The sequence below is a fragment of the Montipora foliosa genome, chromosome 2, assembly GCF_036669935.1.
Source record: "Montipora foliosa isolate CH-2021 chromosome 2, ASM3666993v2, whole genome shotgun sequence".
Classification (NCBI taxonomy): Eukaryota; Metazoa; Cnidaria; class Anthozoa; order Scleractinia; family Acroporidae; genus Montipora; species Montipora foliosa.
In genome coordinates, this window is record NC_090870.1 from 24084411 (window position 1) to 24110858 (window position 26448).

General features: G+C 37.6%; 3 protein-coding genes across 8 annotated transcripts in view; 1 reads left to right on the forward strand and 2 right to left on the reverse strand.

Moving 5' to 3' along the window:
* Positions 1-328: 328 nt before the first annotated feature.
* Positions 329-17384, reverse strand: LOC137992721 (RNA-binding protein Musashi homolog 2-like). 2 transcript variants are annotated; one of them, XM_068838210.1, is made up of 13 exons: positions 17246-17384; positions 17026-17066; positions 16805-16886; positions 16621-16705; positions 10230-10310; positions 9993-10091; positions 9725-9773; positions 4981-5063; positions 3487-3613; positions 2236-2343; positions 2032-2115; positions 1379-1555; positions 329-1279 (listed from the first exon to the last, which is right to left on the reverse strand). In XM_068838210.1, exons 1-13 carry the CDS (start codon positions 17293-17295, stop codon positions 1071-1073), a joined length of 1275 nt encoding a protein of 424 aa, XP_068694311.1. In that variant the 5' UTR covers positions 17296-17384; the 3' UTR covers positions 329-1070. The 2 variants fall into 2 exon arrangements, with proteins under 2 accessions (XP_068694311.1, XP_068694310.1); XM_068838209.1 differs by having other exon boundaries at positions 2032-2118; positions 17246-17383.
* A 1030-nt stretch (positions 17385-18414) lies between these two features.
* Positions 18415-25115, forward strand: LOC137992723 (synaptotagmin-C-like). The gene is made up of 4 exons (XM_068838211.1): positions 18415-18577; positions 18687-19378; positions 22386-22521; positions 23278-25115. The coding sequence occupies exons 1-4, from the start codon at positions 18571-18573 to the stop codon at positions 23586-23588; spliced, it is 1146 nt and encodes a 381-aa protein (XP_068694312.1). The 5' UTR covers positions 18415-18570; the 3' UTR covers positions 23589-25115.
* Positions 25001-26448, reverse strand: part of LOC137992720 (uncharacterized) — a 41397-nt gene continuing 39949 nt past the window's right edge. For 2 of the 5 annotated variants that reach the window (XM_068838206.1, XM_068838207.1), the window contains exon 30: positions 25001-25934. Coding sequence is in view for 1 of the 5 variants with exons in the window: in XM_068838208.1 (XP_068694309.1) it covers positions 25931-25934 (4 nt within the window). In the remaining 4 variants the exon portion in view is untranslated. The remainder of the gene's footprint in view (positions 25935-26448) is intronic. The other 3 variants (XM_068838203.1, XM_068838204.1, XM_068838208.1) reach the window with 2 other exon arrangements.

Genomic DNA, 26448 nt, shown 5'->3' on the forward strand with positions numbered 1-26448 from the left:
GGGTCACGTGCAAGATGACAGTGTAATGAAACAATGTGTAGCAGTGTAGAATATGTTTGTGGGCTGTGGTTGGTAAAGCCCCATGATTTGCGTTTGTGGACAACTGTGCCAGAAGAATTTGGCACCGCGTTTACGGCAAACGTCAAGCGGCTGAATTTGAGATTTGCCAGCCTTTTCGCTACTTAGGATTAGATAATTTTCCAACTTTTGTAAGAAACAGCCTGCTTTTTGTGTTTGCTGTTTTACGTATACGCGAAGCTAAATCTCGCTACTGTCTTAATTAATTAACCTCAATGCCCTTAAAACCAGTAGCAAATCAATGACAAGCAAGAGATAATAAAAAGTTTAATGTGTTCATTAAAATTTCAACATAAGCTGCCTGCTAAGGTGTACAACGAGCAAAAAGAAGCCCCGAGAAATTAGTCTGCTACAAAGCTGTCATTTTGAACGACACACAAGTCACCCGACCGAAAGCTGCAAGCTTTGTGACAATGAATGCGCCATAATGTACCTTTCATCTAAGAGGGGCGCACATTCTATTGCCTTCTTAGTTAGAACTGGATCAAAGTGCTACTTTACACATATACTATAAATCCTGTAAATCTTGTACCTTTACTGGCGGCCTCGGATTCATGAAGGTCTCGCCTTGCAAATGATCCGTTTAAATTATTGGCTACATGGCAGCACTTACAATCACTTTTGTATTTACGGCTTAAAAAAACTAATACTATGCCAATTTAGTGGATTTTTTGCAAATGTTGTCTTCGATGAAATAAGAGAAAATGGCCCATATACTGTATGGTAGGTATCTCATTCAGGAGAGCCTGAACAGTTTTAAAAAATTAATAATGTTTCGATAAGCACGAGACCAACAGTCTTTGTAGGAAATCGCTAAATGAACAACTGTGTGACTTAAACGTTAAACGGCTTTCTGAAGTTAAAAATAACTGGAAAAATTAAAACACGTTTCTCAGAGTTTAGACCATAAATGGACTTGCAAATGGCAATGTTGTGTCAAATCTTTCGAGTTCACGCAAAACGAATTGACAAGCTCGAAGTTTGGGGTGATATTAACGTCCGTAGGGGTGGTATCCACGTGACACATTTCCCCCTCCTCTTCCAAAAGGCTCTCCTCCCGCTCCCCCTCCCCCATGGGGATATGATGTTCCATAGTTTGCTTGATCAGCACCACCGTAATTTCCATAGCTGCCAGTATCCGACGAGAAAGATGATCTGGCAGGACCATAGCTAGACTCCTGCTGCTGATAGTTTCCCAAACCTGTAAAATTGAACACCAAGATTCAGCTTCTTGGAAACCCACTGTGTATTTCAAAAATTAACCCGTGACACATGCAAAACAATCATTATTGATTCTCACCATAAGCAGTATAGTCAGGTGCACCAGGGGTGTCAAGACGTGGCTGAGCTCCAGGAGGTCCTCCTGCCATCGCACCTTGAGATGCTGCTGACATTTGCCCATAGTCAGCATATCCAGATGTTGCAGCCATGGATGCCGCTGCTGAGGTAGGAGCAGAACCATAACCTGGACCAAAGGCTGAAATTTAACAAGAGGTAGCCACATTTTTAATTATTTGACAAAGAAACACACTGAACTTAGACATTATTGTAAATAGGTTGGATGCAAGTTAATGACCTTGTTTAATAGTTGTTAGAATAGATGCAATTTAATCTAGTGATTTTTTAAACATTTGCACATCCCCCTATCCCTTCCAATTTGAAGGGCATATTTGTAAACTTTTTGTCTATCATTAATTAATCAGGGTTTGCCCTTTTCATAAATGACAGGGTTGCCTGTCTCCCATGTGTGGGGTCTTATGGCAACAATGCCAGTATCTGCCACCCATTGCAGCAATTTTTGTTCAGGAACTGGCCATCGACAGTGGAAGCTACTTTATGTCTTTGGCACTAACCGTCAGTTTACGAAACAGTTGCTGAAAATAATATACAGTAAATAACAAAACTGCATTATCTCTGTTTTTTCTTTGCTTTTCAAATAGAACATTATAGTACCTCCTGCTGCAGCTGAGCCAGCTTGAGCACCATATATTGATGACTGATCAACGCCATACCCTGGAACTGCCTGTGCTCCCATCCCTGCTAAACAGAGGGTTATTGAACATTACAAAATCATTTATATGTTGACAGCAGGCAGGTACAGGGGTCCTCTATACTCACGGCCAATTGATAAAACAAGTAGCAGATGTCATTACTTACCATATCCATATGCTGTTCCCACCATAGGATTAGCACCTGGGTATCCTGGGGCCATCGCACCATAGCCTGGATAACCTCTTCCCATGGCTGCTGAAGGTGGAACCATACCTGTGATAAAAAAAAAAACAATCATCTGTGAAAGATGTTTGAGAACTAGTAATTTGAGTGCCGTGAAACTTTTAAATTGAAAATTAAAAATATCACCACTCACACAATGTGTCAAAACTAATACCTAGACCTGTTCACTTAGTATACCGTAGTTATTCGGTTATAAGGCGCACTCGGTTTTAAGACACACCCCAAACTTAGCAATTTAATCAAGCTAAGTTCTCAAACTGAAAATTATGCGAAAATACCGGGTTATAAGACCCACCAAAAAAATTGAGAGTTATCAAAAGGATGTGATGAATTTGAGAGCAATTATCCTTACACAATTGGCATGCGAACTCTTTTTGTTAACGTAAACAAAGTGAAAAAGTCACGCATTTAATGATATACGTAAAAACAAAAGCTAAAGGTTGACACCTGAAATGATAAACATACAACGCATACACTTTTATTTGAACCTTCCGACTTAATAAATAGTCAGAGTTCAGAGTTCAGACTTCAAGCGAAAGCAAACGGCGAAAAACTCCCACCGAAAGTCACATTCAAAGGTGTTCGAGAGCTGAATATCAAAACGCCACCAAGGATGCAAATTTCAGTGCACCAGAAAGGCTGGATGAACGAAGAAGGTATGTTTTATCTCCACACTGTTTGTTCAGAGAAGAAACTTTTCATGCGAGCGACAAATACGATTCTCGGAATTCAAAACAAGTTTCAAACGATTGTGTTGTTGTCATTGGTATCACGTTACTGAGCACGTGCTTTTAAGCATGTATGTAAATTTCTGTTTGTTTGCTTTTCTCTTGAAGTCGTTTAGTGTTCTAAAGGTCTCTAAAACACTATTCTTTTTTTAATTGACAACTAGTGTCCTTTACTTGTGTTGTTTAAACTGCAAGTTCTTCTCAAATTGTGATCTTAAGATTTTGTTGCACGAAAATACTTGGCTATAAGACGCACCCCGATTTTAGCACTAACTTGCCACCCAAAGACAGATTTTTCATGAAAAAACCGTGCGCCTTATAACCAAATAACTACAGTAATTTTCTTGATAATTAACTTATGTATCCATGTTGGTACAAAGGACTACAGTCGAGTTTACTAAGACATTATTGTAAAAACAATGGCCTCCACTGCACTGAACCTCACCTGGTTGTTGAGGGTATCCATATTGTCCTCTTCCATATCCAGCATTCATCTGACCTCCTGCCATTCCCATATTTCCACCTTGTCCCATACCACGGGGTTGCTGCTGTTCAGCTTTTTTGGCTTCCACCTGAAACAACACGAAGAGTAAGAAGATATGCAAAACACAACAGTCATTATCATTAAGAGTCTTATCAACAGCTGAAAACAATGCAAGGAGAACACACAGAAACCAATAAAAAAATGCAATAATATTTGTTGTCCCACCCCAAAATTTTCAATAAAGACTAAAATTGCATAAATACCAGTGAAAAAACCTTCTTAAGGACACTAGATTATAGCTTGTGGATTTAAACATTACTTGCCCATTCATCAATATTCATAAATCAATATTCATAATGCACTCAATATTCACCACACATAATTATGACTACCCGGTAATAATTATTATTCCAATTATTGGTGTAGCTTGGACAAAGTACAAAGTTTTGTTTTTGTAAATACAGTTCAATATTTACTACATTCACATTTTTTCCTCAACAAAAGTTAAATTTCAGATTCTATAAAGATTCAATAATGGACTTTTTAGCCTTTCCTTTTTAATAATCAAAACAGGTATACGGATACTCTTAACTTTCCCATAAAAGGCTCTAAGTGTTTAACCATTGACCATACTGAACAGTATCAAAATAATGTAACAAAATATCCATATCAGATCAAAATATAGAACACTATTAATCTCATTTTTCCTAAGGTAAGAGCTTATCAAATACCAAAAATAAGAGTAAGTTGTATGTTAAAAACAGAACACTAACTCAAATTATTATTTTAAGATAAAGTACAAAATAATATAAAATTTCTCAATTTCTTAACATTAACTACACAATAGCTAATTCCAGTGTAGTGAATACTAGATTATTAATTTGGTATTGCCATTACAATATACTGTCAAACTTGATTTGGTTAACTGTCAATAACTTTATAACTACTGAATATGATTGATAACACTGTTGGATAAACTACAACGTAGAATACCAATATCTGTAATAATGAGAATGAGCAATGGCATAGTAGAATCAGATGGTTTAGTCCTCAAACTCAAGAAATACTGTCTCGAGATACAAGGAGAGGCCAAAATGACTGGAATTACCACTAAAATTTAATTAATATTAAAATAACACTTTCACCAGCAGAGAATATAAGTTAACAAGTCACTTATCTACAAAAGCACTTCCAGGAAGAAAGCCTCAAGTATATATACATGTTAAAGGTCACAAAAATAGTTATCTGCAACCTCTTTCTCAGTAGAACCTTTGTCTACCTCAGAGATAAAGCACCAACCTTATAATCTGTGGTTGTAAATCCTTTTTACCAGTAACATATACTGTTGCTTCTTCAACAGCATTTAAATTACAAATGCAGTTAATATGAAGCATTATTCCCAATCACAACATACCAACATAACATAATAAATAGTAACTTAAACTCTCACTACACCGTTTTTCCATTGAAGTCATGATAACGTGTACGGACTGCTTCTTCTACTGCTTCACTTGAGTCAAACGTTACAAAACCAAAGCCTACCATAATACAGTAATACGTAGAATAAACCATACATTAATTTCTGTAATAATACAAATACTGTACAGCTGAAAATGTTCACACCATTAAAGAGAAAAGGACAAGTATACTACAGTGTGTATACTATAATAGATTATTAATTTTGTTGAACGAATCTTGGTAGAGTGTATAAAGAGGCCCACATTCCCCCAAAAATCATGGCAAACTATGACTGAATTTTGTGTAACACAAAACTCCACAAAAAGATGACAAGTTATTTCCCACTTGATTTGTCTGAGTGCATTCGGCCAATCAGATCATGCATTTAAACAACCCGTCATTTGAAAACAAAAACAACCAACCACAATGAGTTTTGGGAGAATGTGGGCCTTAAAAGTTGAAATTTAGTTACAGATTATCTGATTGGAGCCTTTTTAAACCTGAAATAGAAAAGCCATGGCATAAATCATATAATCCAATATGCACCCCTCTTTTTCCACTTATGTCCAGGTTTGACCCTATTTAGATGCATGCCCAATTTTGACATCCAGCACGAAGTGTCCCTTTAAGTCTAAGCAATTGCTACCTATTTTCAACAACAAGGTAAGGATAAAGGTCAGCGTTACTTTTAGCTTTGGGTAAATGCAGCAGTTAATCTTTACTTTTAACCCTTTGGCGTCCAAACCGGCCTAACCCAGCCAGACTTAGTATTTTACTCTCTCTAACACCAGACGATTTTACTCGTCAATGGGGAACCCCTGGGAGTCAATGGGTTAAAGAGCAGCATTTGGGGGACACTCCATGACGTAAATTGTCTGTATTCCATGACATGAGTGATGCTGAAGTTGGCAAGAAGAGTGAGGGAACACTTCGTGACACTTATTGAAATCTAATTAGGGTTGCCTTGAACATCTTGGACTACAGAGGAATCAAATGGCAAATTCACCCCTCCATAAACCTTGCCAAATTACATTTTGTCAGAATGTAGTGAGATACCAAGAAATGTGACAGTATTTGTCTTTTGCCTTGAGTCTCATATCCCGTCTACAGAACTTTCATTAAAACTTATGTGACAAATTCAAAGTAAGCCAGAATTGTGTCAACTTACTCCCCCAAAATGATGATTCAAGAACACTGACAAGTAACAATACTTTTCAAGTACAATGATAACAATTATTGCAGTAACATGGATAACACACCACATCAGAAGCAAGTTGTACAATAAAATAAAATAATACACAAATACACTACACACAACTGTAGGCACAGGCTGGTCACAAGAAAAAACAGTACTGAACACAGACACAACAAAATAACTAGGGTGATCATTAAAAGGAAAATGAAATGAAAAAAGAAGCTCTATCCACTGATAATATTTTTATGATAAAGAAATAAACTAATAATAATAATTCTAATAGCAAGGTCTCCTTGGATAGTACTTAATGATTAAATTTTATAAATTGACTGGAATCAAAATTACAGAAAAGATCTGAACAAGTTATCAGTCTAAAAATGAGGTAAATTACGGATGCATGACACTTTTTGCAGTTACCTCTACATGTAAAGTCACTAATATCATGGGTGACAAATTACTCCTTAATTTAGGTGCGAAATTTCAGTGTTAATTTATAATTTCACATGTGAAATTACAAAATTGCCACGATAACATCTCTTGTATCTCGATCAGAGCGAAGATGGCGTCTAGATTTAAGACAGTGACCATTGAAGAAGTTACGAAATTAAAAGTGGCAGAAAATTTAAATACGTGAAAGAGCACAATTAACTGGGTGAGAGTTTTTGAGAAGTGGTGTGACGAAAATAGCCTTGAGAAAAACCTGGAGATGATTCTTCCCGAGCAGTTGGATAAAGTACTTAAGCGATTTTACAATTACGGTTGTGAGCGTAATTTGTCACCCACAACATTAAAAGGTAATCAAATGGTTTTCTCGTGAAATTAGGAAATAACTGCACTTGCCTTTTGTCAAAATTCTGATAATTCAGAATTTTAACAAAACGCGCATGAAATTATTTCCTAATTTCACTCGTCGCCATTTGATTACACATGCTAATTTTTAAATTGCAAGTATACATACTCATAAAAGAATTTTCTCATTTTCATTTTAGGCTGCATAACGTCATTTCAGTTTTACAACTTATTATATTTAAAAAAGACAAGTATTTCACCCTTAAATCCTGTCTGGTAAAAAAACAGTTACTAATAATTAATGATTTCAAACTTGTAATATTAGCTAACTGGAACTAATATTATTATTGTTCTTGCAAATTAATAATTCTATTGTATTCTATTGTAGGCAAAATAATGTACTTCAAAGAGAGGGCTACGTGTACAGCCATGAATTCTAGATAAAGTACCAGCTAACCAAATATAAAACAGACTATGTGCCTTTGACGAGTGGAGAGAAATATGTTGTAAATCCTAGCAGAAACCTTAAAAAGGTAACATCTAAAGGGTAGCAGTGAAAAAAAAAAAACATTGAAACAATATTATTAACATGGACACTAACACATACATATTAACAAACACTTCCACATTACATCTGGCCTCAGCTATTCAATAGATGGATAATGCTAGCTAGCACTATCCACCAGATAAATCACTACCTTGAGTTATCCAGTGGATAGCGTCATATACACCCTTTAAACTGGGGCCTGATAATTTGTGGCTCGATAAATAACCACCACTAGCAACCTCCTCAGAAGTGAAGAGTTCTTTTAGTACATACTAAAGTAGAGATAATATAGATCAATGGCACAATCCAGGGGTACAAAAGTGTAACATACGCTAAAAATAGTGATTTTTGAAATTTGCTTTTATTTGATGTGAAATAGTTCTTATTCACATAAGGAAAATTTGTTCAGAATATAATTTTGGAGTTTTCTGATCATAAAACTAGACAAAAATCAATATTTTGACACTACCCATAATGCATTGTTGATGTGGCCTTTTTAGTATCAGGTAAATAATGCACTTTTTTTAGCTAAAAATTGTTCACCAACCAGGGCAAATTAATATTAAATCACATACCAAGGTACAACTAAATAATGAGAAAGCAAAAGCAACCAAAGTTTACTCAGATTTTGTCACGCAAGTAGTCACATTTCTCAGAACTCCGTGTTTGAATTCTATTGCTTTGGACCCTGAATCTTTGCAAGGATCCCCCAAACAATCTTGTTTGCAAAGGCTGTTGCATCAAAATGGAGGCGTTTTCGTGTAAGAGTGAACGGACGTTTTGCTCCTGAATTCGCTGCATCGTTGGTTTCTTGTTGCTTGGTTCATGTTACACAATGGCGGACCATGTATTTGCGTTTGGGGTTTGATTGAAATGGAAATATTGGCCACTTAAAGGGAGGAATTGTTCCGTATTTTTTTCAGGCTGAAAGGAGGTTTCTTCGATAAGTATTTTATCATAACTTATTTTGCCATAACGGGGAAACCGCACTGCGTTACAGAAGATATGTAAGCGTAAATATCTATATTTTCGTGCATAATGAAGTTTTATTTACTTTAGCACGAAAATATGATTTTAAGTCAATTATTCCTGCAACAATTACAATATTTTCAGATGCAAATTTCACCCGAGTTGCTCGAAGGTGAATAGCCCGGGTTTGTGCTGGATTTTGTCTATAAAATTCCAGGAGTATTCAAGGAGTTTTCAAGAACCAGAAATTGAGTTCTCAAGGAGTCTTTAAGAAGATTTCTATGCCATACATAGCATTTCAGTGTTTTCTTTGCTGAAAAAGCCTACCTTGATCTCTTCCCACATCCTGCAAGTTAAGTGCATGCCTGGGCATTTTAATTTTTGCTTTTAATATTTCCCCAATAATCAAATTTGGGCTCAATTTTTGAAATGTCTCTTTAACTTAACATGATGCAATCTCAACACTTTTCACCCAAGCAAAACTGATTCAAGGGGTTTTCAAGCACCCTGGAGGTCCAAAATTAAATTCCAGGACTTTTCAAGGACTTCAAGGAGTAGGAGGAATCTGAATCCACTCTTTTAGTACAATTTATACCAAAAAGGTACATCTCATGTCATCCCTGGGTGTACAGTTTCTAATACTAAGGATCATTTGCTGTATGAATATTTTTCCATTCATAACCCATGAGTCCCTAAATAAATTCTAATTTGTCAATAACAGTTATTAATTTTATCCTTGGGTTAGCTCATGTCACTTGCTTACTGTTGCCAGCTACCAAGATGTCTTAAACTATTACTAAATAGCTTCACAAACGAAATAGTCTTGTACAAAAAGTTAATGTTGGTCGATGAGTTATGTACGGCACGGATAAGTTTATTGAGTGGCTGGATGTTTTTGACCGTTTCAATAACCAAACTAATGTAGACTTGACCACCTGCTTGAAGATTCTGCAACACCAGTATTTGTTTCATTTAAACGTAAGTTTTAAGTTTAAACTCAATCCTCCAGCCTACAAGATTTCAAGTTTCAAGTGTTGAGAATTGAGTTTGAGAAATGCGCAGCATGCAAATAACCAGAATTTGGGCAAGATAAGACAGAGGGGCCCCAAAAAAACCATTACTTTCATTCGGCATACAGTGCCATCTTCCAAGTTTAAAGGTCTAAAATCCCAGAAGTTCACACTTCCCCTTTCAACTTAAACAAGCAAATCGTCCCATTCCAACAGGAAAATAGTGTTTACCTCGCATTCTACTGGTCTCCTTGTCATACATCAACTTCACATGAACAACCTGTTTTGAAACAAAATTGGATATTAAAAGGGCTGTAAAATAATATTATTTGTAAATGCCCTTTCAAAGTAAGGAGAGTAAAGAAAATTGCTCACATTACAACAAAGTACTTTCCTAAACAACTCCAATGAAATCACACTTCAAGTTAATGCTCAAATCTATTTACTAATAATACTATTATTACAAATCACTAGCAAACAGAAACTGAAAGCACTGTACCTTGCCAAAGACTGAGAAAAACCTCCTTAATTCTTCCTCAGTAGCGTTACCTCCTAATCCACCAACAAAAATTTTGTTCTCGTTGTTTCCTGAATCCTTCTGTCAAAACAGCAGCATCAAGAGGTAAAAACATGTTAAAGCTTCCAAATAATTTGCTGGACTAATTTGCTGGATGTGGTGCTGGACAATTAACAAATTTACTAAAATCTTATTACAATAGCTATTGTACATTCTTACCGATGGTGGACCCCCAACACTTTGCTGGGAAATAACAGCTTGCTGTCCTGGTCCCCTTGGCACTGCACGCTTAGGGTCAATCTGAAACATAAACCATTGCCATATCAAAGCTCAAAAGCATGCCCATGCATCATCCCAAGGAAAAAGATCAAAGGAAAATTGAATTTCTGAAGAGTGTAATACAGAAGTTCCTTTAATTTTGTTGAGTAAAATAAAAAAAATTAACAAGTTTCTTTATGAAATTGCTTGAGCATTTGTGACTGTGAAAGCAAGAATGGACACTAGCAATTTTCTGTTCCACAGGCAAAAATGAACGTAGAGATGTATCCAGGTTTTCAAATTTGGGGTTCCATGGCAAAATTTTGGGGCAGAGATGTATCCAGAGTGCGTCATTGCATCCTAGGATGCACTCATTTTCCTTTTGGACGCATAGAATATGGAACAAAGGGTCCAATTGGACGCAGGAAAAAAATTGAATGTTTATGCAAATTACAAACGCCAGGAAAAACATGCGAACGACGTATTTCACAAGGAAATTGACATTCCCAATTCTCACAACAGAGAAATGATTGAGTTCCTTTCATTTCAAGGTAAGCTGTTATTTTCGGATTTTTGTAGTCGAATGATCTCATTTTGTCAAAGGTTTGAACGGGTGTCTACAAAACGAAGATCGAAGACCGAAGCCCCGTTGTGTGACATGATCTGAGCTGTTTCTTAGGCAAGGCAATTGGCAACACTTTCCATCTGTCGCCAGTGATAATAAAACATTTCAGTTGAAATTTAGTTTGTTGCATGCTTTCCAAGCAAATTTCAAGCATTAGTTTGCTTATCGTGAGAGAAATGACAGAGAATCCAACAACCAAGTACGTAAATTTTTGTTTTGTACGACCCTGTTGATATTAATTCTGGGCGCACACGTGTCATCGTCTCGGTTATTGTTTTGCATGTAACTTGTCTGTTTTGCAAATTATGAAACTTTTTTGGAGTTAGTGTTAAAATTAATGTATTGAACATAAAACTTGAAGGTGAAGTCATGGCCGCACGGGCCAACGATTAAGTGTGTATCAATCCCTTATATTTGTTTACTCTTTTGTTCCTAAATTACACCTCAAGTGTTGTTAAAATAAATGATGCTCTTTTACGGAAATTGAGATTCAGGTCTCTTTTTTTCGCTGCAGAGATCAAGATCATTTATCAACAGGAGCAAACAGTTCCTACAGCATACGGATTCCTCGAGACATTTCCAGATGTGATCAATGGAGCTTTGAAAGCCTATACATTTCGATCAATGAATCAACGGGCATAACAGTTTCAAAGAAATTGATCGTTTTAAGTACATATTCGTGGGGAGGGATAAAACTTTATTTTTGTGCAATTTAGAAATCTGAAAGGGTACTGCAATAAGAGGCAATAGATTGAATATTAATTCTTGAATATTAATTAGCTGGACCCCCAAAATTTTGCAATGGACCCCCAAATTTTTCAAAAAGGGGTCAAATTTGAAAACCTGGATACATCTCTGTTGGGGGTTCAACTAATTAATATTGAAGAATATTTAATTATCTCTTAATTGCTGCTGCAGTGCCCTTTATGATTTCTAAATCGCACAAAAATGAAGTCTTCCCCCCCCCCCCCCCCTCAAATATGTACTAAAAATAAAATGATCTGCTATGCCTGTTGATTCATCGATCAAAATCGAGATCGAGGAATGCGTTAGTTGTAGGAACTGTTGGCTCCAGTTGACAAATGACCTAGATCTCCAGAGCCAAAAAAAAACAGAGAACTGGATCTCAATTTTCTGTAAAAGAGCACCATTAATTTTAATTTCATTTACAACCCTTTCAGTTTAACTTAAGAACAAGAGAGTAAACAAATATAAGTGATACAGTGTTCATTGTCGCCGATGACTTCACCATGGCCAATGTTAATAATCCAGCATTTGAATACATCCAAGTTTCATGTTAAACACATTATTTTTAACACTAACTCCGAAAAAGTTGCATAATTGGTAAAACTGACAAGTTATGTGCAAAACAAGGACTGAGACGATGACATGTGCGTGCCCGGCATTTATATTAACAGGGTTGCACAAAACAAAAATTTAATATACTTCGTCATTGGGTTCTCCGTCATTTTGCTCGCGATAAACAGATTAATGCTTGAAATTAGCTTGGAAAACAACTTCGACTGAAATGTTAAATTATCATTGGCAGATAGAAAGTGTCGCCGATTGTCTCACCTAAAAAACCCCTCAGATAATGCAGAATTCAAACACAAGAACTTAACTCCTCAAGCAGGACATAATCGTTGACAAAATGAAATCATACGACTATCAAGGCTTGAGACTAACGGTAGCCAACTAGCCACAGGCTAGTGAAGTTTCAATTTTGGCTAGTAGATTTTGAGCTTTTCACTAGCCATTGAGGCTTGTAAAAATTGTGAAGCAGAGGAGTTCTGGACAAAAACAAAACTGAAAATTATCTCAGATGAATAAGGCAGAAGGAGAGAATAGACACTAATACAAACAGAAACTGTCAGCGGATTTCATGGATTCCGAATTAACTGCCTTAAAAATGATAAGTTAAAAAAAAAACTACAAAGGAAACCAAAGCGGATTACAATTTCCCCACGCCCTGCTGCGAACAATTTTTTCGAAAATGATTAACCACGTGTGAAATCACGTGGAACTGGTTGTGTTTCATTTATTGTAAACAAAAAGGCCAAGTGGTCATTCACTTCGAAGTTGCTGCTTTTTGCTTCATGTGTAGAATGGTGCTTTCACGTTTAAAATTGAGCCTGAAAAAGCCCAATTTATAATCATAGGACAAGCCTTTCCACAGATTTACTAATAAAAGTAATTTTATTTATGGTTTATTTTTAATTTACTTTATTCTGCATTTTCCATACCCCAGTGCAAAAGTGAAAACTTTGCCCTTGCGAAAAAATACAAATAAACTTGTATGGACAAACAGTTATTAATCACAATAGATGTAAATGCCTCAGTCGTTCACTCTCTAGTGATTTGTAATTAATGAAAGGCAAGTTTTCAGAACTTTGAGAATTAAGAAAAAATAAGTGAGCAAACTCATACAATGAGATTGAACACATGAGAATATTTAATAAAAGCGGGAACTGTGTTTGCAAAAGTGGAATTTTTTCATGATAGTTTTTAGACGTAACAAGATATGTCTCAGCTCGACTACTCTGACTCATTACAAATGAGTGAAACTGCCCATGACGAGACTGGCTAGTGCAACTTTGGGTTTGGCTAGTGAGATCAGACCTGTTACTGGTCACGAGGCCAGTAAGCTAAAAAGTTAGTCAGCGATGTATCCAGAGTGCGTCATTGCGTCCTGGGACGCACTCGTTTTCCTTTTGGACGCATAGAATATGGAACAAAGGGTCCAATTGGACGCAGAAAAAAAATGGAATGTTTATGCAAATTACCAACGCCAGGAAAAACATGCGAACGGCGTATTTCACAAGGAAATTGAACATTCCCATTTCTCACAACGGAGAAATGATTGAGTTCCTTAAATTTCAAGGTTAGCTGCTATTTTCGGATTTTCGTAGTCCAATAATTTCATTTTGTCAACCATTATGTCCAGCTTCAGAAGTCGAATTTTGAATTCGCACGTGTTGCGTGACATGATCTGAGCTGTTTTTTACGTGAGGCAATCGGCGACACTTTCGATCTGCAGCCAGTGATAATAAAACATTTAGGTCCAAGTTCAGTTTGTTGCATGCTTTCCAAGTAAATTTCAAGCATTAGTTCGCTTATCGTGAGCGAAATAACAGAGAATCCAAAGGCAAAGTATGTTAAATTTTTGTTTTGTGCGACCCTGTTGATAAAAAAATTAATTCCGGGAGCACACGTGTCATCGTTGTCTCGGTTCTTGTTTTGCACGTAACTTGTCTGTTTTGCAAATTATGCAACTTTTTTTCGGAGTTAGTGTTATAATTAACGTGTTGAACATGAAACTTGAATGTATCCAATCGCTTGATTATTAACATTGGCCATGGCGAAGTCATGGCCACACGGGCCGACGATGACCTGTGCATCGATCGCTAACATTTGTTTACTCTTTTGTTCCTAAATTACGCCTCAAGTGTAGTTAAAATAAATGATGCTCTTTTACGGAAAATTGAGATTCAGTTCTGTTTTTTTTTCTGTGGAGATCTAGATCATTTATCAACTGGAGCCAACAGCTCCTACAGCATACGGATTTCAATGTGATCGATGGAGCTTTGACAGCCCATACCTTTTGATCGATGAATCAACAGGCACAACAGTTTCAAAGAAATTGATCATTTTAAGTACATATTCGTTGGGAGGGATAAGACTTTATTTTTGTGCAATTAGAAATCTGAAAGGGTACTGCAACAGCAATTAAGAGGCAATAGATCGCATATTAATTCTTGAATATTAATTAGCTGGACCCCCAAAATTTTGCAATGGACCCCCAAATTTTTCAAAAAGGGGTCCAGAGGACCCCCAAATTTGAAAACCTGGATACATCGCTGGTTACTCTCTAGCCCTGGACTATGAAAATTCGAAGAAAACAGCTTACCTTGAAATTTGAGCAACTCTATCATTTCTCCGTAGTAAGAAATGGGAATGTTCAATTTCAATGTGAAATGAGCTGTTCATATGTTTTTCCTGGCATTTGTAATTGCAAAAACATTTGATTCTTTTTCTGCATTTAATTGGACCCTTTGTTCTACATTCTGTGCATCCACAGAAAAACGAGTGTGTACCAGGACACAATGACGCACTCTGGATACATCCCTGCAAATACAAAACTGCAAACTGCTTTAGTATTGCGTCCAATTCCTTTTCATGAATGCCAACTGAACCTCTGCATTATTTTGAAACTTTATGTTTGTTAAGTCAAGTGTTTTGTCAAACTGATAAATTCTTCAAATTCCTACAGCCCAAATGAAAAAAATGTTGAACAAATGCTTAAATTTTTGGAACGTAAGGGAGAAACAGTTTGCACGGCCTGCATAAAATGGGGAATGGTTGTTCAAGTTTTTGGAACAAACAGGAGAAACCTTCGCAAGGAATTTCTCAAGTCAACAAACGAAAAATGAACAGCAAAACTGGTGGACTGGAAAATCGTTAGTGTCCCCTTTTGCTTTCACAGTCACATAATTCATGGTCACATGATGTTTTGAAAGTTATCAAATTGCACTCAAATTTTGAAAACTCGTGCCCATAAATCACAAAATGCACTCATCTTCATGAGATTTCCTTCATGATTATCACATTATTATTATTGCTATCATTATCATTATTTATCTTCTATACAGCATATACCTTCTGGAAATTCCATTTTTCTTTCACCCTGACTGATCTTTTTTCCTACTTTCGTTGCATTTTACCAGTATCATCATCTTTCCTTATTACCCAGGACCTACTATTGTAACTTCAGAAATCACTAAAACCTTTGTGAATCCAAGCAGGGATTTCATCAGAAGCCAGTCACCAGTGGTATACCAGGGGTTTTATTAGAAGCCAGGACCCAGGTACTAGCACACGTCTACACTGAGTACAGTACTGACTACTCTGCCTTGATTCAGGGCTTGAAATGGCGACCAATACAGTCAATTTTTTCCCTTTGCGACTAAAATATCTGGAGAAGTCGCAAATTTGCAACTTGTTTTCATCTTCGTTCTTTCGAAACAAAAGGGTTAGCAGTTGCCACTTTGCTGCTCTTTTTACCAAAATAAATGAAGAAATGACGAAATCATTTTGTTTCTCGCCTTGAGTCTTCTTTCAATCTGAAGATAGCGAAATAGTACTTAGCATAATTTCACTGCGATGTTACGTGCACAACTCCTTCGATATCATTCACCGTTGTCAGCAGTTTCTTTCAACACAAGCATCGTGGGCTCATATTTTGTTTTGCTACACCGCTGACAGCACAATGCAGCGTGACGATTTTGCGACTAAAATTTGCGAAATTGCGACTACATTTTTGTATCTTGTCGCAAAATTGCAACTGGATTTTTTCACTCAAACCCTTGTAAAAGACAAGAGTGACTACTGCTTACATTGATTATCCCAAGCATCTACTTCAAGAGTTATTGAAACCCTTGTTTAAGAACTTTCTTTGAAATCTCATTTTTGTGATTGAAACTTTTCCATGGCAAAATCTGTCTGTAAAAAGATTTTCTGTAAAGTGTATGCCCTTTTATAAACGTACTTAGGAAAAGGGGAAATGTTGGCGATCTTTGCAATGGTGAAAGCACATTTTTCAAGTACAAAGATGGTTTGGTAATGGTTACAAGGGAGAGGAAGAGAGAGGTAAGATACCACAATCAGTGACTTGGTGGGGTTTTACAGTTTCCGTGCCTTCCCATGACTAAATCTAAACATTCATCATACCTTTTTATTGTCAAGAATGTGATCAGGCTTTTGACAGACATTATCAACTGAAGAAGGATCTGCAAACGTGACGAATCCAAAGCCCCTGAAAGATGAAATTACGAAACATTCGGACAAAGATTCGGGAAAAAACCTACTGTAGTGTGCTTATGCCAACTTGCAGGCCTTTCAACGGATGTTTTACCTTGAACGCTTGGAAACAGTATCCTTCATGACAATGCAGTCTGAAACCTCACCGAACGCTGAAAAATAGTCCTGTAAACTTTCTGAAATCAAGCAGACAGGAACATTAAGTTGATGGTTGAGTGACATCAAAGACGTTGACACGTGGTTTGAAAGTGGAAGACCTCGCAGATAAAATGCGACAGAATTTTCAACTGATGTATCAGAGAAAGTAGGTTTTACCTTTCGTTGTTTCTGTGGACAATCCACCGACGAAGATCTTCCTAATATCGGAAAGAAAACCCAGAAAAAAAGTTTTTAAATTTCGCGTGGGTTTAGCAAAGCAGTGATGTCGAGAATTCGGGTCAATCGACAGTACCGCCAAATGAACTTAACTTCACGAGCTCCAAGGCTTTTTACGAAGGAAAAAACTTAGGTAAAATCAAACAGTAAGTTTTCTTACCCAATGTCATCTCCTCGGTTTGTTCCGCGAACCATTTTCGGTCGAATCATTCGGAGAAAAGGTAGACTTCTACTACACAACCACCGCTAACTGAACTGACGCCAGAATAAGTGAATATCCCGGATCTAGGACAAACCACGTGAGCACCGAGAAAGGAATTCGGGATTTTTCCCGCTTCTGTTCTATGCCGCCGAATTCCTCCTCAGTTTCTCGCGACCACGCCGTGCCAAGAAACTGTGACTGAATAATTAAGACAGTTAATGTATCGCCTTACATCCATTCGGTCAGACCAGGAACCCCCACGACGGCCCGAGTATAAGGCGCTCGTCTAAAAAAGACCAAAAAAAAAAACAAAAAAAAAAACAACAATTAAAATGAACAACCTTTCGGTGACATCATTATCAAGTTCAGAACTGATAGAAGAAACTGAAACGAATGATAATTTATGTAATGTCACGCAAATAGTCTTGCTCTGATAGAAAAAATTGGGGTTTTATCAACGGAGTTGATAATGTAAATTGACCACCATACAGGGCTTCTAAAAGCTGACGTTTCGAGCGGCGGAGCGAATTCGACTTCGCTCTGACGAAGGGCTAACGCTCGAAACGTCAGCTTTTAGAATCCCTGTTACAGTAAGGTGGTCAATTTACGTTATCAACTCCGTTGATAAAACCAAATTTTGTGTACTACTTTCCCACCGACGCAGCACCACAGTTTCTTTAGAAACTACCCCCTTTCTTGCTCTGATAGAATCTGATTGGACATCGAGAGAAAGTGACAGTCTCTGAACTTGAATATAAATGGCGTCATGACGACACGAAGTTTATCGCTGTTTTTTGCGCTTATTTATTATTGTTTTGAACAAGTTTATGTAAATGATCACAGCTTCTGCGTCAAAGTGAATATACACAGTTCAAGATCGTCAACTGTTCCAGTGTATTCTTTCTTGCCTGAGCTGACACAAGTTGATTATCATTCCCTTTCCCTTACCACTAAAGTTTCAAATGCGGAAATGATATATTATCCTAAGCAAGAGTGACAAACATAAGAAACTGCATTACTATCTCTGTGTGTGCGTGATAATGTTGCTACGACAAGGTCAAATCTTTGACCCATGAAAAAAATCGTTTGTCTTCCGTTGAAGGAGGTGACCAATAGTGTGGTACAGAGAACACGAATTTACACGTTGTATAAGCAGCCCCGCTTCAAAACGTTCGCGCCGCATCAAATATTTTTACAATATTTAAGGGTGATACTGGCTGAGATAATGAAATATTTAACTGCCGAAGTAGATTGACGAGTCAAAGTCACTTAAATTCCAAGCTATGGAGGGTTAGTAAAGTATTGAATGGATTGCTCAATTATTCTGAACTAGTCCGCCGGCAGATGGTCACTCGGTTGCCCTTATATGTTAATGATCTGCATTATTCTGTCTTTACAGATTTCCTTTTTGTGGTAATAGCAATAGCTGGAGGAATAGGCTGCGGGACTATGGTAATTTTTATCTGTACTTTTGTCTGCCGATATCGGAATGGCGCTAGCAAAGTTCATCTCAATAAATCAAGAAACAAAAGCGAGGTAGAACCTATCCTTGGTCTCACACCAGATGGCAATAGCGTGGATGCAGACTTCATTGAATCAAATAAAGGAGACGTTTCACCGTCATATCCATCGTGCAGAAAGGCCTCATCAGTTATTAATCCGTGTGAGGGCGATGAAGATCCATCGACAACATCTGACAAAAGACCTTGTCAGGTCCAGTTTTCGTTGTTTTATAATTTTCACAACTCTCATTTGTTTATCAACATTATGTGCGCGTTAAGTGTCCCACGACGTTGGTATGGAAAATACCCTCCAACACAGGTGCGATTTCAACTTCTTCCGGACGATTGCAACATTTACCGTACGGAAATAAAAAGCAACAGTGGGGAACCTATTTTTAACGAGACATTTGAGTTTATTGGTTATTCCGAAAATGAACTGAGGGAATTAATTCTCCGTCTTGGATTATATGCATTCGACAAGTTTAGCAGAGGTAAAATGATTGGTTACACGGATGTGTATTTTAACATGGAAAAATTTCAACCCAGCGAACCTACGATACTTTGGAGAGATTTACTGCCTAAGTCCCAGGTATGAGTTACGCATAATTCCAACGCATTTTGTGTCACAGAAAATGTTTAAACCTTAATGTTGTTAGTCCTATTGAAATGTTGACCACTGAAACACAGGTCGATCTTAGTTTGCTACGCTCGTACAATTTTAATTTTATTTTTAAGAAAAGCAAGGAAAAGAGCCGAAAACAATAGGTATCCAGTTACTAACCTGGAAAAACAAAGAAAGAAGCTTGAGGAATTACACAGCTTCAGCAAAACAGGTCGGAAAGTTGACACTGAGACTAAAGAGAACATTGCACAGAACACAAAGATTGAAAAGGTTAAAAAAACAGTCATGCATTGTATTGTCTTAAATTTACGCAAGATTCATGTTTGCATTATTTTCAAAGTGTTTATAAAACCACTAAACAGCCATAAGGAGCTTATATTTCTGACAAGATTGGCGCCAAGGAATGTCGTGCACTCCACTCAATCTCATAACAATATTCCTGTGAAATATCTGAGAAATCACTGTCATGCTGGTCTGTATTAATATTCTTCTACACTTTTGAGCGGCGGAGAGAAGAAAACTAGGGACAATGGTGCCATGAAAATATTCCGCTCTTTTACGCACTTCTAAAGGTGATTCGGTGATTATTCGGTGATTCCGTGAACATTTCTTTATTTAACTACCGAAAAGGAAAATGAGATTCCAGGGTTTTAACCAAAACAGTATGATACACACCGACTAACAAATCATTTCTTTCTTAAAAAATAAACTGAGCTCCAAAACAAACCTAAACATTAATTCCATCTTCGGCGGTAATTTTTAGCTAAGGCATTTTCTTAATTAGCTTGTGGCCAATGATCATCCGATTGTATTCTTTGGCTCTCGGTTTACTGAGCTCTTGTGACTTCACATCATCTCGGTATAATGAAAAGCGTTTTGGACGTTTTATATTAGCAATTTATACAACAAGCACTTTCATTTCCGCTACATTTAAAAACAAGGGCTCTCCACTTCAATTATAATTTTCCCGTCCACTCTTAACCATGTTATTCATACATTGTTCACATACCAAATGCTTGAAACATAGCGGATATTTACAAACTTGAGTTTACTTCAGTGGATTAAGTTTTTTTGTTTTGTTTCCGAAGCTCGTCATCGTTCTACAGTTTGTTTATTTATTTCTTTACTTATTTTCTCATTTGTACTCTGCGTGTTTCGACGTGTTGTTGTCGTCGAAGCTGGTGGACGGTTTTTACACAGAAAATTACTGCACGATTTTACTCAAATGTTTGATAGTACGCCTCAGATGACAGATTTTGTAAAAAGTTCAAGTTTTAACGGGACATTTAACAGGATGATATGAAATAATTTATGACCAAATGCTCGAAATTCATATACCACCAACTCATGGCGTTTAGTCTAAAAATGTGAAACTGTCCGATCCCTTTCGCTCTTTTATGCCGGTTCAAGTGCAACGGCTTGAGGACATTGCCTTCTTGGTATCTGAAGAACCAAAATCCCAACTACATATGATGAAAGGCAAAAACAAGTTATTTGTTCCCAGGGAGCAAACCACAACACAATATGAGGAACGCAAATTAAGTTCTCAGATATTGTCGATCACGGCAAGATCGATATATGCTGCTACTTTCTTGAATTTTACATGTGAAACTTAGCTTTCTTTTTCACGAAAACGGCGAAGCGTGCAGACATTTTGCCTCTTGAAGGTCTGAAGTAGACGGGAATGCCTACAGAAGGGAGTTAAAGGACTTTAAATATCAAGTTTGAATTCTGAAACTTAATTAATATAGTAGTAAAACCACATATTGTATTGAAGGTCTGAAGTAGACGGGAATGCCTACAGAAGGGAGTTAAAGGACTTTAAATATCAAGTTTGAATTCTGAAACTTAATTAATATAGTAGTAAAACCACATATTGTATTGGGAAAAGTAACGCATTACACTGTACACAATTCACTTCAGTGGTACAACTTTCCTCTAAACTGATTTTATGTAAATAGATCAAGGACATAGAAGTTCGGATCACAGTCGTTTACTCCAGCCGGCTCTAATCCTAAACAAATTACATTGGGAAACTCCTGTACACGACTCTCTTTCCTGACCACCTGGTACTTTTGCCTCTCCCCTCCCTTCCCCTTCCAATCAATGTTGACCCCAACTAAGGTGATGAAACATTTGGGCAGTCCACAGTGGAGGAGAGGGTGAGGATAAAGACTCAATAAATGTCCATTTTCACTCGCAATTAATAGCACGAAAATTGCGTGCGAGCTCCAACTATTGTCTTCGTTCGAAAATACTTCTGTCACAAGAAATACAGAAAAAAAACCTAAGTAAAAGCTCTTTACGTTTTTTAAATGCATGCGGGTAAACACAGGTTGTTTTGTGACCTAGCTACCCACCCTTTAAGTCATACCAGCATTTTTCGTCATTGTTTGGAACGAAGAAGAAATTAAAACAGCAGACGTTAGGGCAAACGCAGAGAAGCTAGGTATTGGCTCTCCAGGGGGGGGGGGGGGGGGGGAACACCCATTTAAAAACGGACGGGGGTGCTCGTCGTAAATTTTGAAAGGAACCCGGCCCTAAGAGGTACCAAGATCCTGTCTTGTGGGGGCGGTGTGAAATTTTTTTCACCCTTAAGAGGTACCAAATTATGGGTTTAATAAGACAAAATTAAAAATTAGTTAATTGTTTAATTTTCCTGTGATAATTGTTCGGCTCAATACCCTAAAAGGTACCACTAAAGCTCCCGCTGTGGACCTTTCGAGACTTAACACCCTAAGAAATACCAAAACCGCTTTTTTAACCCCTAAAAGGTACGACCAGTTTGAACCAGATTGGAATAGAAAGTCGGAAAAAAAATGTTTGCCCAAGCATTATCTTTGACAAGAATGAGGAAGTAAGGGAGATACCCGTGACCAAATAAAATAGTGATATTAGGCGTTGTTTATTAGGCCGCGTCATTGTGTTTTATTTCCTCCTTCATTCTCATTTAATGGTTTAAATTTCTCTGCAGACCCGCGGTTGTGCGTTAAGTCTTACAAGAGGTGAAATCCACGTGTCACTGCGCTATGAATTTAGCCGTGCAAGATTGAATATAATTGTGTTAAAGGCTTCCAATCTCCTGAAGACAAGCAAATTTCTGACTACTGGTATGTAATAGACTAGCCTGCAAGCAGACTCCCTCTTCGATCGCGGGGTGAGCGAGAGCAACTGTATCCTAGCACATGTCGCGTTGGATTGCGTTTATCATCCGCAGCTTCCAATCACAGACCAAAAGAGAGGAAACTGTTATCTAAACGTTATTTGACCCAATTTCCTCTTCCACTAGCTTGGTATGATTTTCACTTGATCGTAGGCGACTGGATACGAAATCAAATCTTCATCGACTTCATCCAATTTGTTTCATCAGTATCAGAGTAGTTTGTTAGCCCCTTCTGGCAGCTTCGACTCGGTCGCATTCAGAAACTGACCAGAACTTTCGCTTTTTAAAATGCAAGGTTTATCGAATTAAGTAAACCCAGATAAATGGGTGGGAAGCAATGGTTTTTGACTGCTGTCAGTTATGTTTTAATACTGAATTTAAGAACCCATGGAACAAAAAGCATCAAAGTCATAGCGCGGCTACGGTGAACTAAATAGTGCGCATTTAACGTTAGATTGGTTACCAGTTACACGCGCTCCTCGACGACTTTTTTTTTCATTTTTTGAAACGTAATTTTGGTGGTTGTCAATCAAATGTATTCGACTGTCACCAAGTGAGCAGGACTAATGTCATGGAACATTTGATTGACGTCCACCCAAAATTTAGTTTTGAAAAATGAAAAAAAGGAAAATCGATGAGGGGCGCGAGTGACTAACAACCGCTGAGTGTCCCTCATCTAAAGTGAATTATACTTGTTTCGCAGCACCGTATGTCAGTGTATCCCTAAACGCAGATGGAGTGGTACTGGAATGCAGAAAGACTAAGAAAGCAAACGGAATAAATCCCGTCTGGAACCAAGGGTTCTTGTTTGATGTGGTTAACGAAAGGATCGATGATTATTCTTTGACTATCAAGGTCATCAACCACGATCTTCTGTCAAATAATGAGCTCATAGGTCAACTAACAATTGGACCGCAATGCAAAGGAACTGGAAGAGAACATTGGGAAGAGGCCATGACAAAAAAGTTTAACAGAAGGGAGGTATCAATGACGCACATATTGGACCCTTGTTAATGACAACAAAACTGGCTCTTCAATCTCCTCTTGCTGAATACTCGAAGTCATTAACATACCTCGGAAAATACGCGGTAATTTAGCGGTGGTCTTTTCTAATACGTTCTTTGTTCGGTTCACGGATCTCGATACAAAATGCGTTTGTTACTAACATCGTTTCTCGGGCTATACGTCTTTTTTCTTCTTGTTTTTTCTTGTTCAATTTATCTCAGTTCAAATGGAAAAAACTGCGGGTTGTAGGTTATAAAGCAGCCCGAGAAATGAGGTTAGTAACACCAAACAACTCAATCACGAGTTCAAAACTACGATAACAAAATGTTCAAAGAAACTTACAACAACAACAGGACTTGCAAGGGCCGATGACATGGTTAACTTTAAAAGCCGGGACACACTAGGCGATAAGTCGCAGCGACACGTCCCGGGGACAAGTCGCTGCAACAATTTGCCTTGTGGGACAAGGTTAATTTTATGAAAATCGTTGTCGCTGGGGAAGAATTTTGTCGCCGCGATCAGTCGCACGATTTCAAACCAGTTTGAATTCGCGCGACTAATCGCAGGGACAAAATTAGCGAAAGTAGCGTTGTCGCACCGTGTGTACACTTCCGGCAACAAGTCGCTTCGACAAAATATAAATGAACCAATGAGAGAGCGTCATATGGTCAGCCATATTTAATTAGAAAACTAGTTCACCTAGTTCACATTCCTCTTCAATCGAGATCACTGCGTGTGCAGCAAGCAGGCGTCGTGTCGCAGCGACTTGTTTTGCAAGTAGTACACACGGAACAACTTGTCGCAGAGACCTGTCGTTGCGGCTTGTCGCCTCGTGTGTCCCGGTCTTAAGGACGTTCGCGCGAAAATTTTCTAACATTGATTTTTTTCTGAACATTTTACCATTGAAGGATGATGATTTAGTGATGACAGAAATGCAAAAAATATGGGATATTGCTTTTCTCATTTAGAACCATTAGGAGTATTTCCGAGTTGCTGTTTGTCTCAGTTTCGAAGTGAGCCTTGGTGCTCAACTATTGGAAGGGAAATGAGTTTGATTTGCATAAGAACACGCAACTCATTTCCATTTGAATTGTTGTACACCAGGACTCGCTTTGGGCTATAAGCTAGCTCGATTGACGATCATCAACACGGTAAAATTAAAAGAGAACGAAAGAAACAAACTCAACGAGGTCTTTCTCAAAGGAAGGTCACCTCTGAGCTCTATGCCGCACACAGGCCAGCTCAGCTGATTCTTTACAATCACACGCCCCGCAATCATAACTAAGTTTCAACTCGGGCAGAAAAATCGCCATTTTCTCAACCCATCAAAATTGAAACAATTCCCAGAGATACCTCTCGCTCCTCTTTGCAACGAAAACAGAGGCAAACGGTACAGTCAAGAAAATAAGACAATAATATTTAAAAAGTCTAAAAAGTATATTTCTTTGTACTTCTTTCTTCAGAGTTGACTATAAACGTTATATTATACATACTTGGAGTGAAAATAAATATTATACGTCAATAAATTAAATCACCGCATTTCACTTGTGCCTTTAATATTATATTAAACAAAATTTCCGCTGGTCGTCTAAGTTAGTCTGAAGAGAAAACAACTGGGAATTCCATGTATCTGCTGAAACTCTCCTGATATAAGCCTATTATAGACGATATAGACTAAATAACTACACCCTCTTTCCACGTCCATTGCTTTCTGTTTTGAGCTCCTGCACAGTCATTGCGTGCTATTTGTTAAATACAGTAAGGAGCTTTTTTAAATTACAAGAAATGTTTCACTGACACCTAACTTTCGAGTATAGTATAGGTGGTAATCACATGATTTCGAGCGAAATTTGGAATCAATAAGCACGAGTAATTTTTTCAAAGACGAATAAAATTTCTCGATCTCGCAAGGCGAGTGCAATTTGTAGTCTACATGTGCTTAATTTTTGCAAATTACAAAAGAAAAATCAAGTGATTACTTGTCAATAATATAAATAAAAAAATTCCAGATGGTTAAACAGAAGCAACGTATCACCCAATCACGCAAAAATTGCGCCATCCACGCATGCAAGGCTCGCATTTTATTGGCTCTCTCTGACTTTGTTTACTCATTCACCAATCATAATATTGGTTAAATTACTTCTTTTTGCACTGAATTACCTCTTTTCTGCACTATGTTTCCCGAAAACTGCAATCAAACAGGAGTAATTTTTTCACGTATATTATGAGGCTTGTAAGACAAAATGACAAAAAGTGAAAAAGCATATTCCAGGCTCCCCAAGAAAACTTTGGGAAAACTGCTGCCTACTCGGCCGCATTCAAGCGTGTATGCACAAGGTGCGTTTCTATCCTCACCTGAAAAATATGATAACAATTAACTAGTTGAAAAATGCAATAAATGAGAAAAAATAGTGCAATTGCAGCTCATACAGTCGCCTCCCGATAACTCGAACCCTCGCTAACTCGAACCCAAAATCGATTTTCCCTGGATTTCCGTCATGCATCTATTACAACTCTCGATAACTCGAACGACTACTTCTCGAAAAAGTAAATCGCATGAACTCTGTAGCTGTAGCCCGGCGTTGTTCGCTTTGAAAACTGCAAAGTTCGCAGTACCTTGACTTTAATGCAACTTTAATGCTTTACCTCTCCTGCTGCTTTGCTTTGTTTTATTTCACGTTACGTTACGTTCTGATTTCTACAGTACTTAGAAATGAACTGTTCCATTTTAACTTGATTCAAAATGTATATTGTATGAATAGAAAAACAGTAAACACCGTTTTTCCCCTTATTTCCAGGCCTTTGTTTTCAACTTCCAACAACTCTCACCCTTTTTCAATCTCCCTTGAAAGTTCGAGTTATCGGGAGT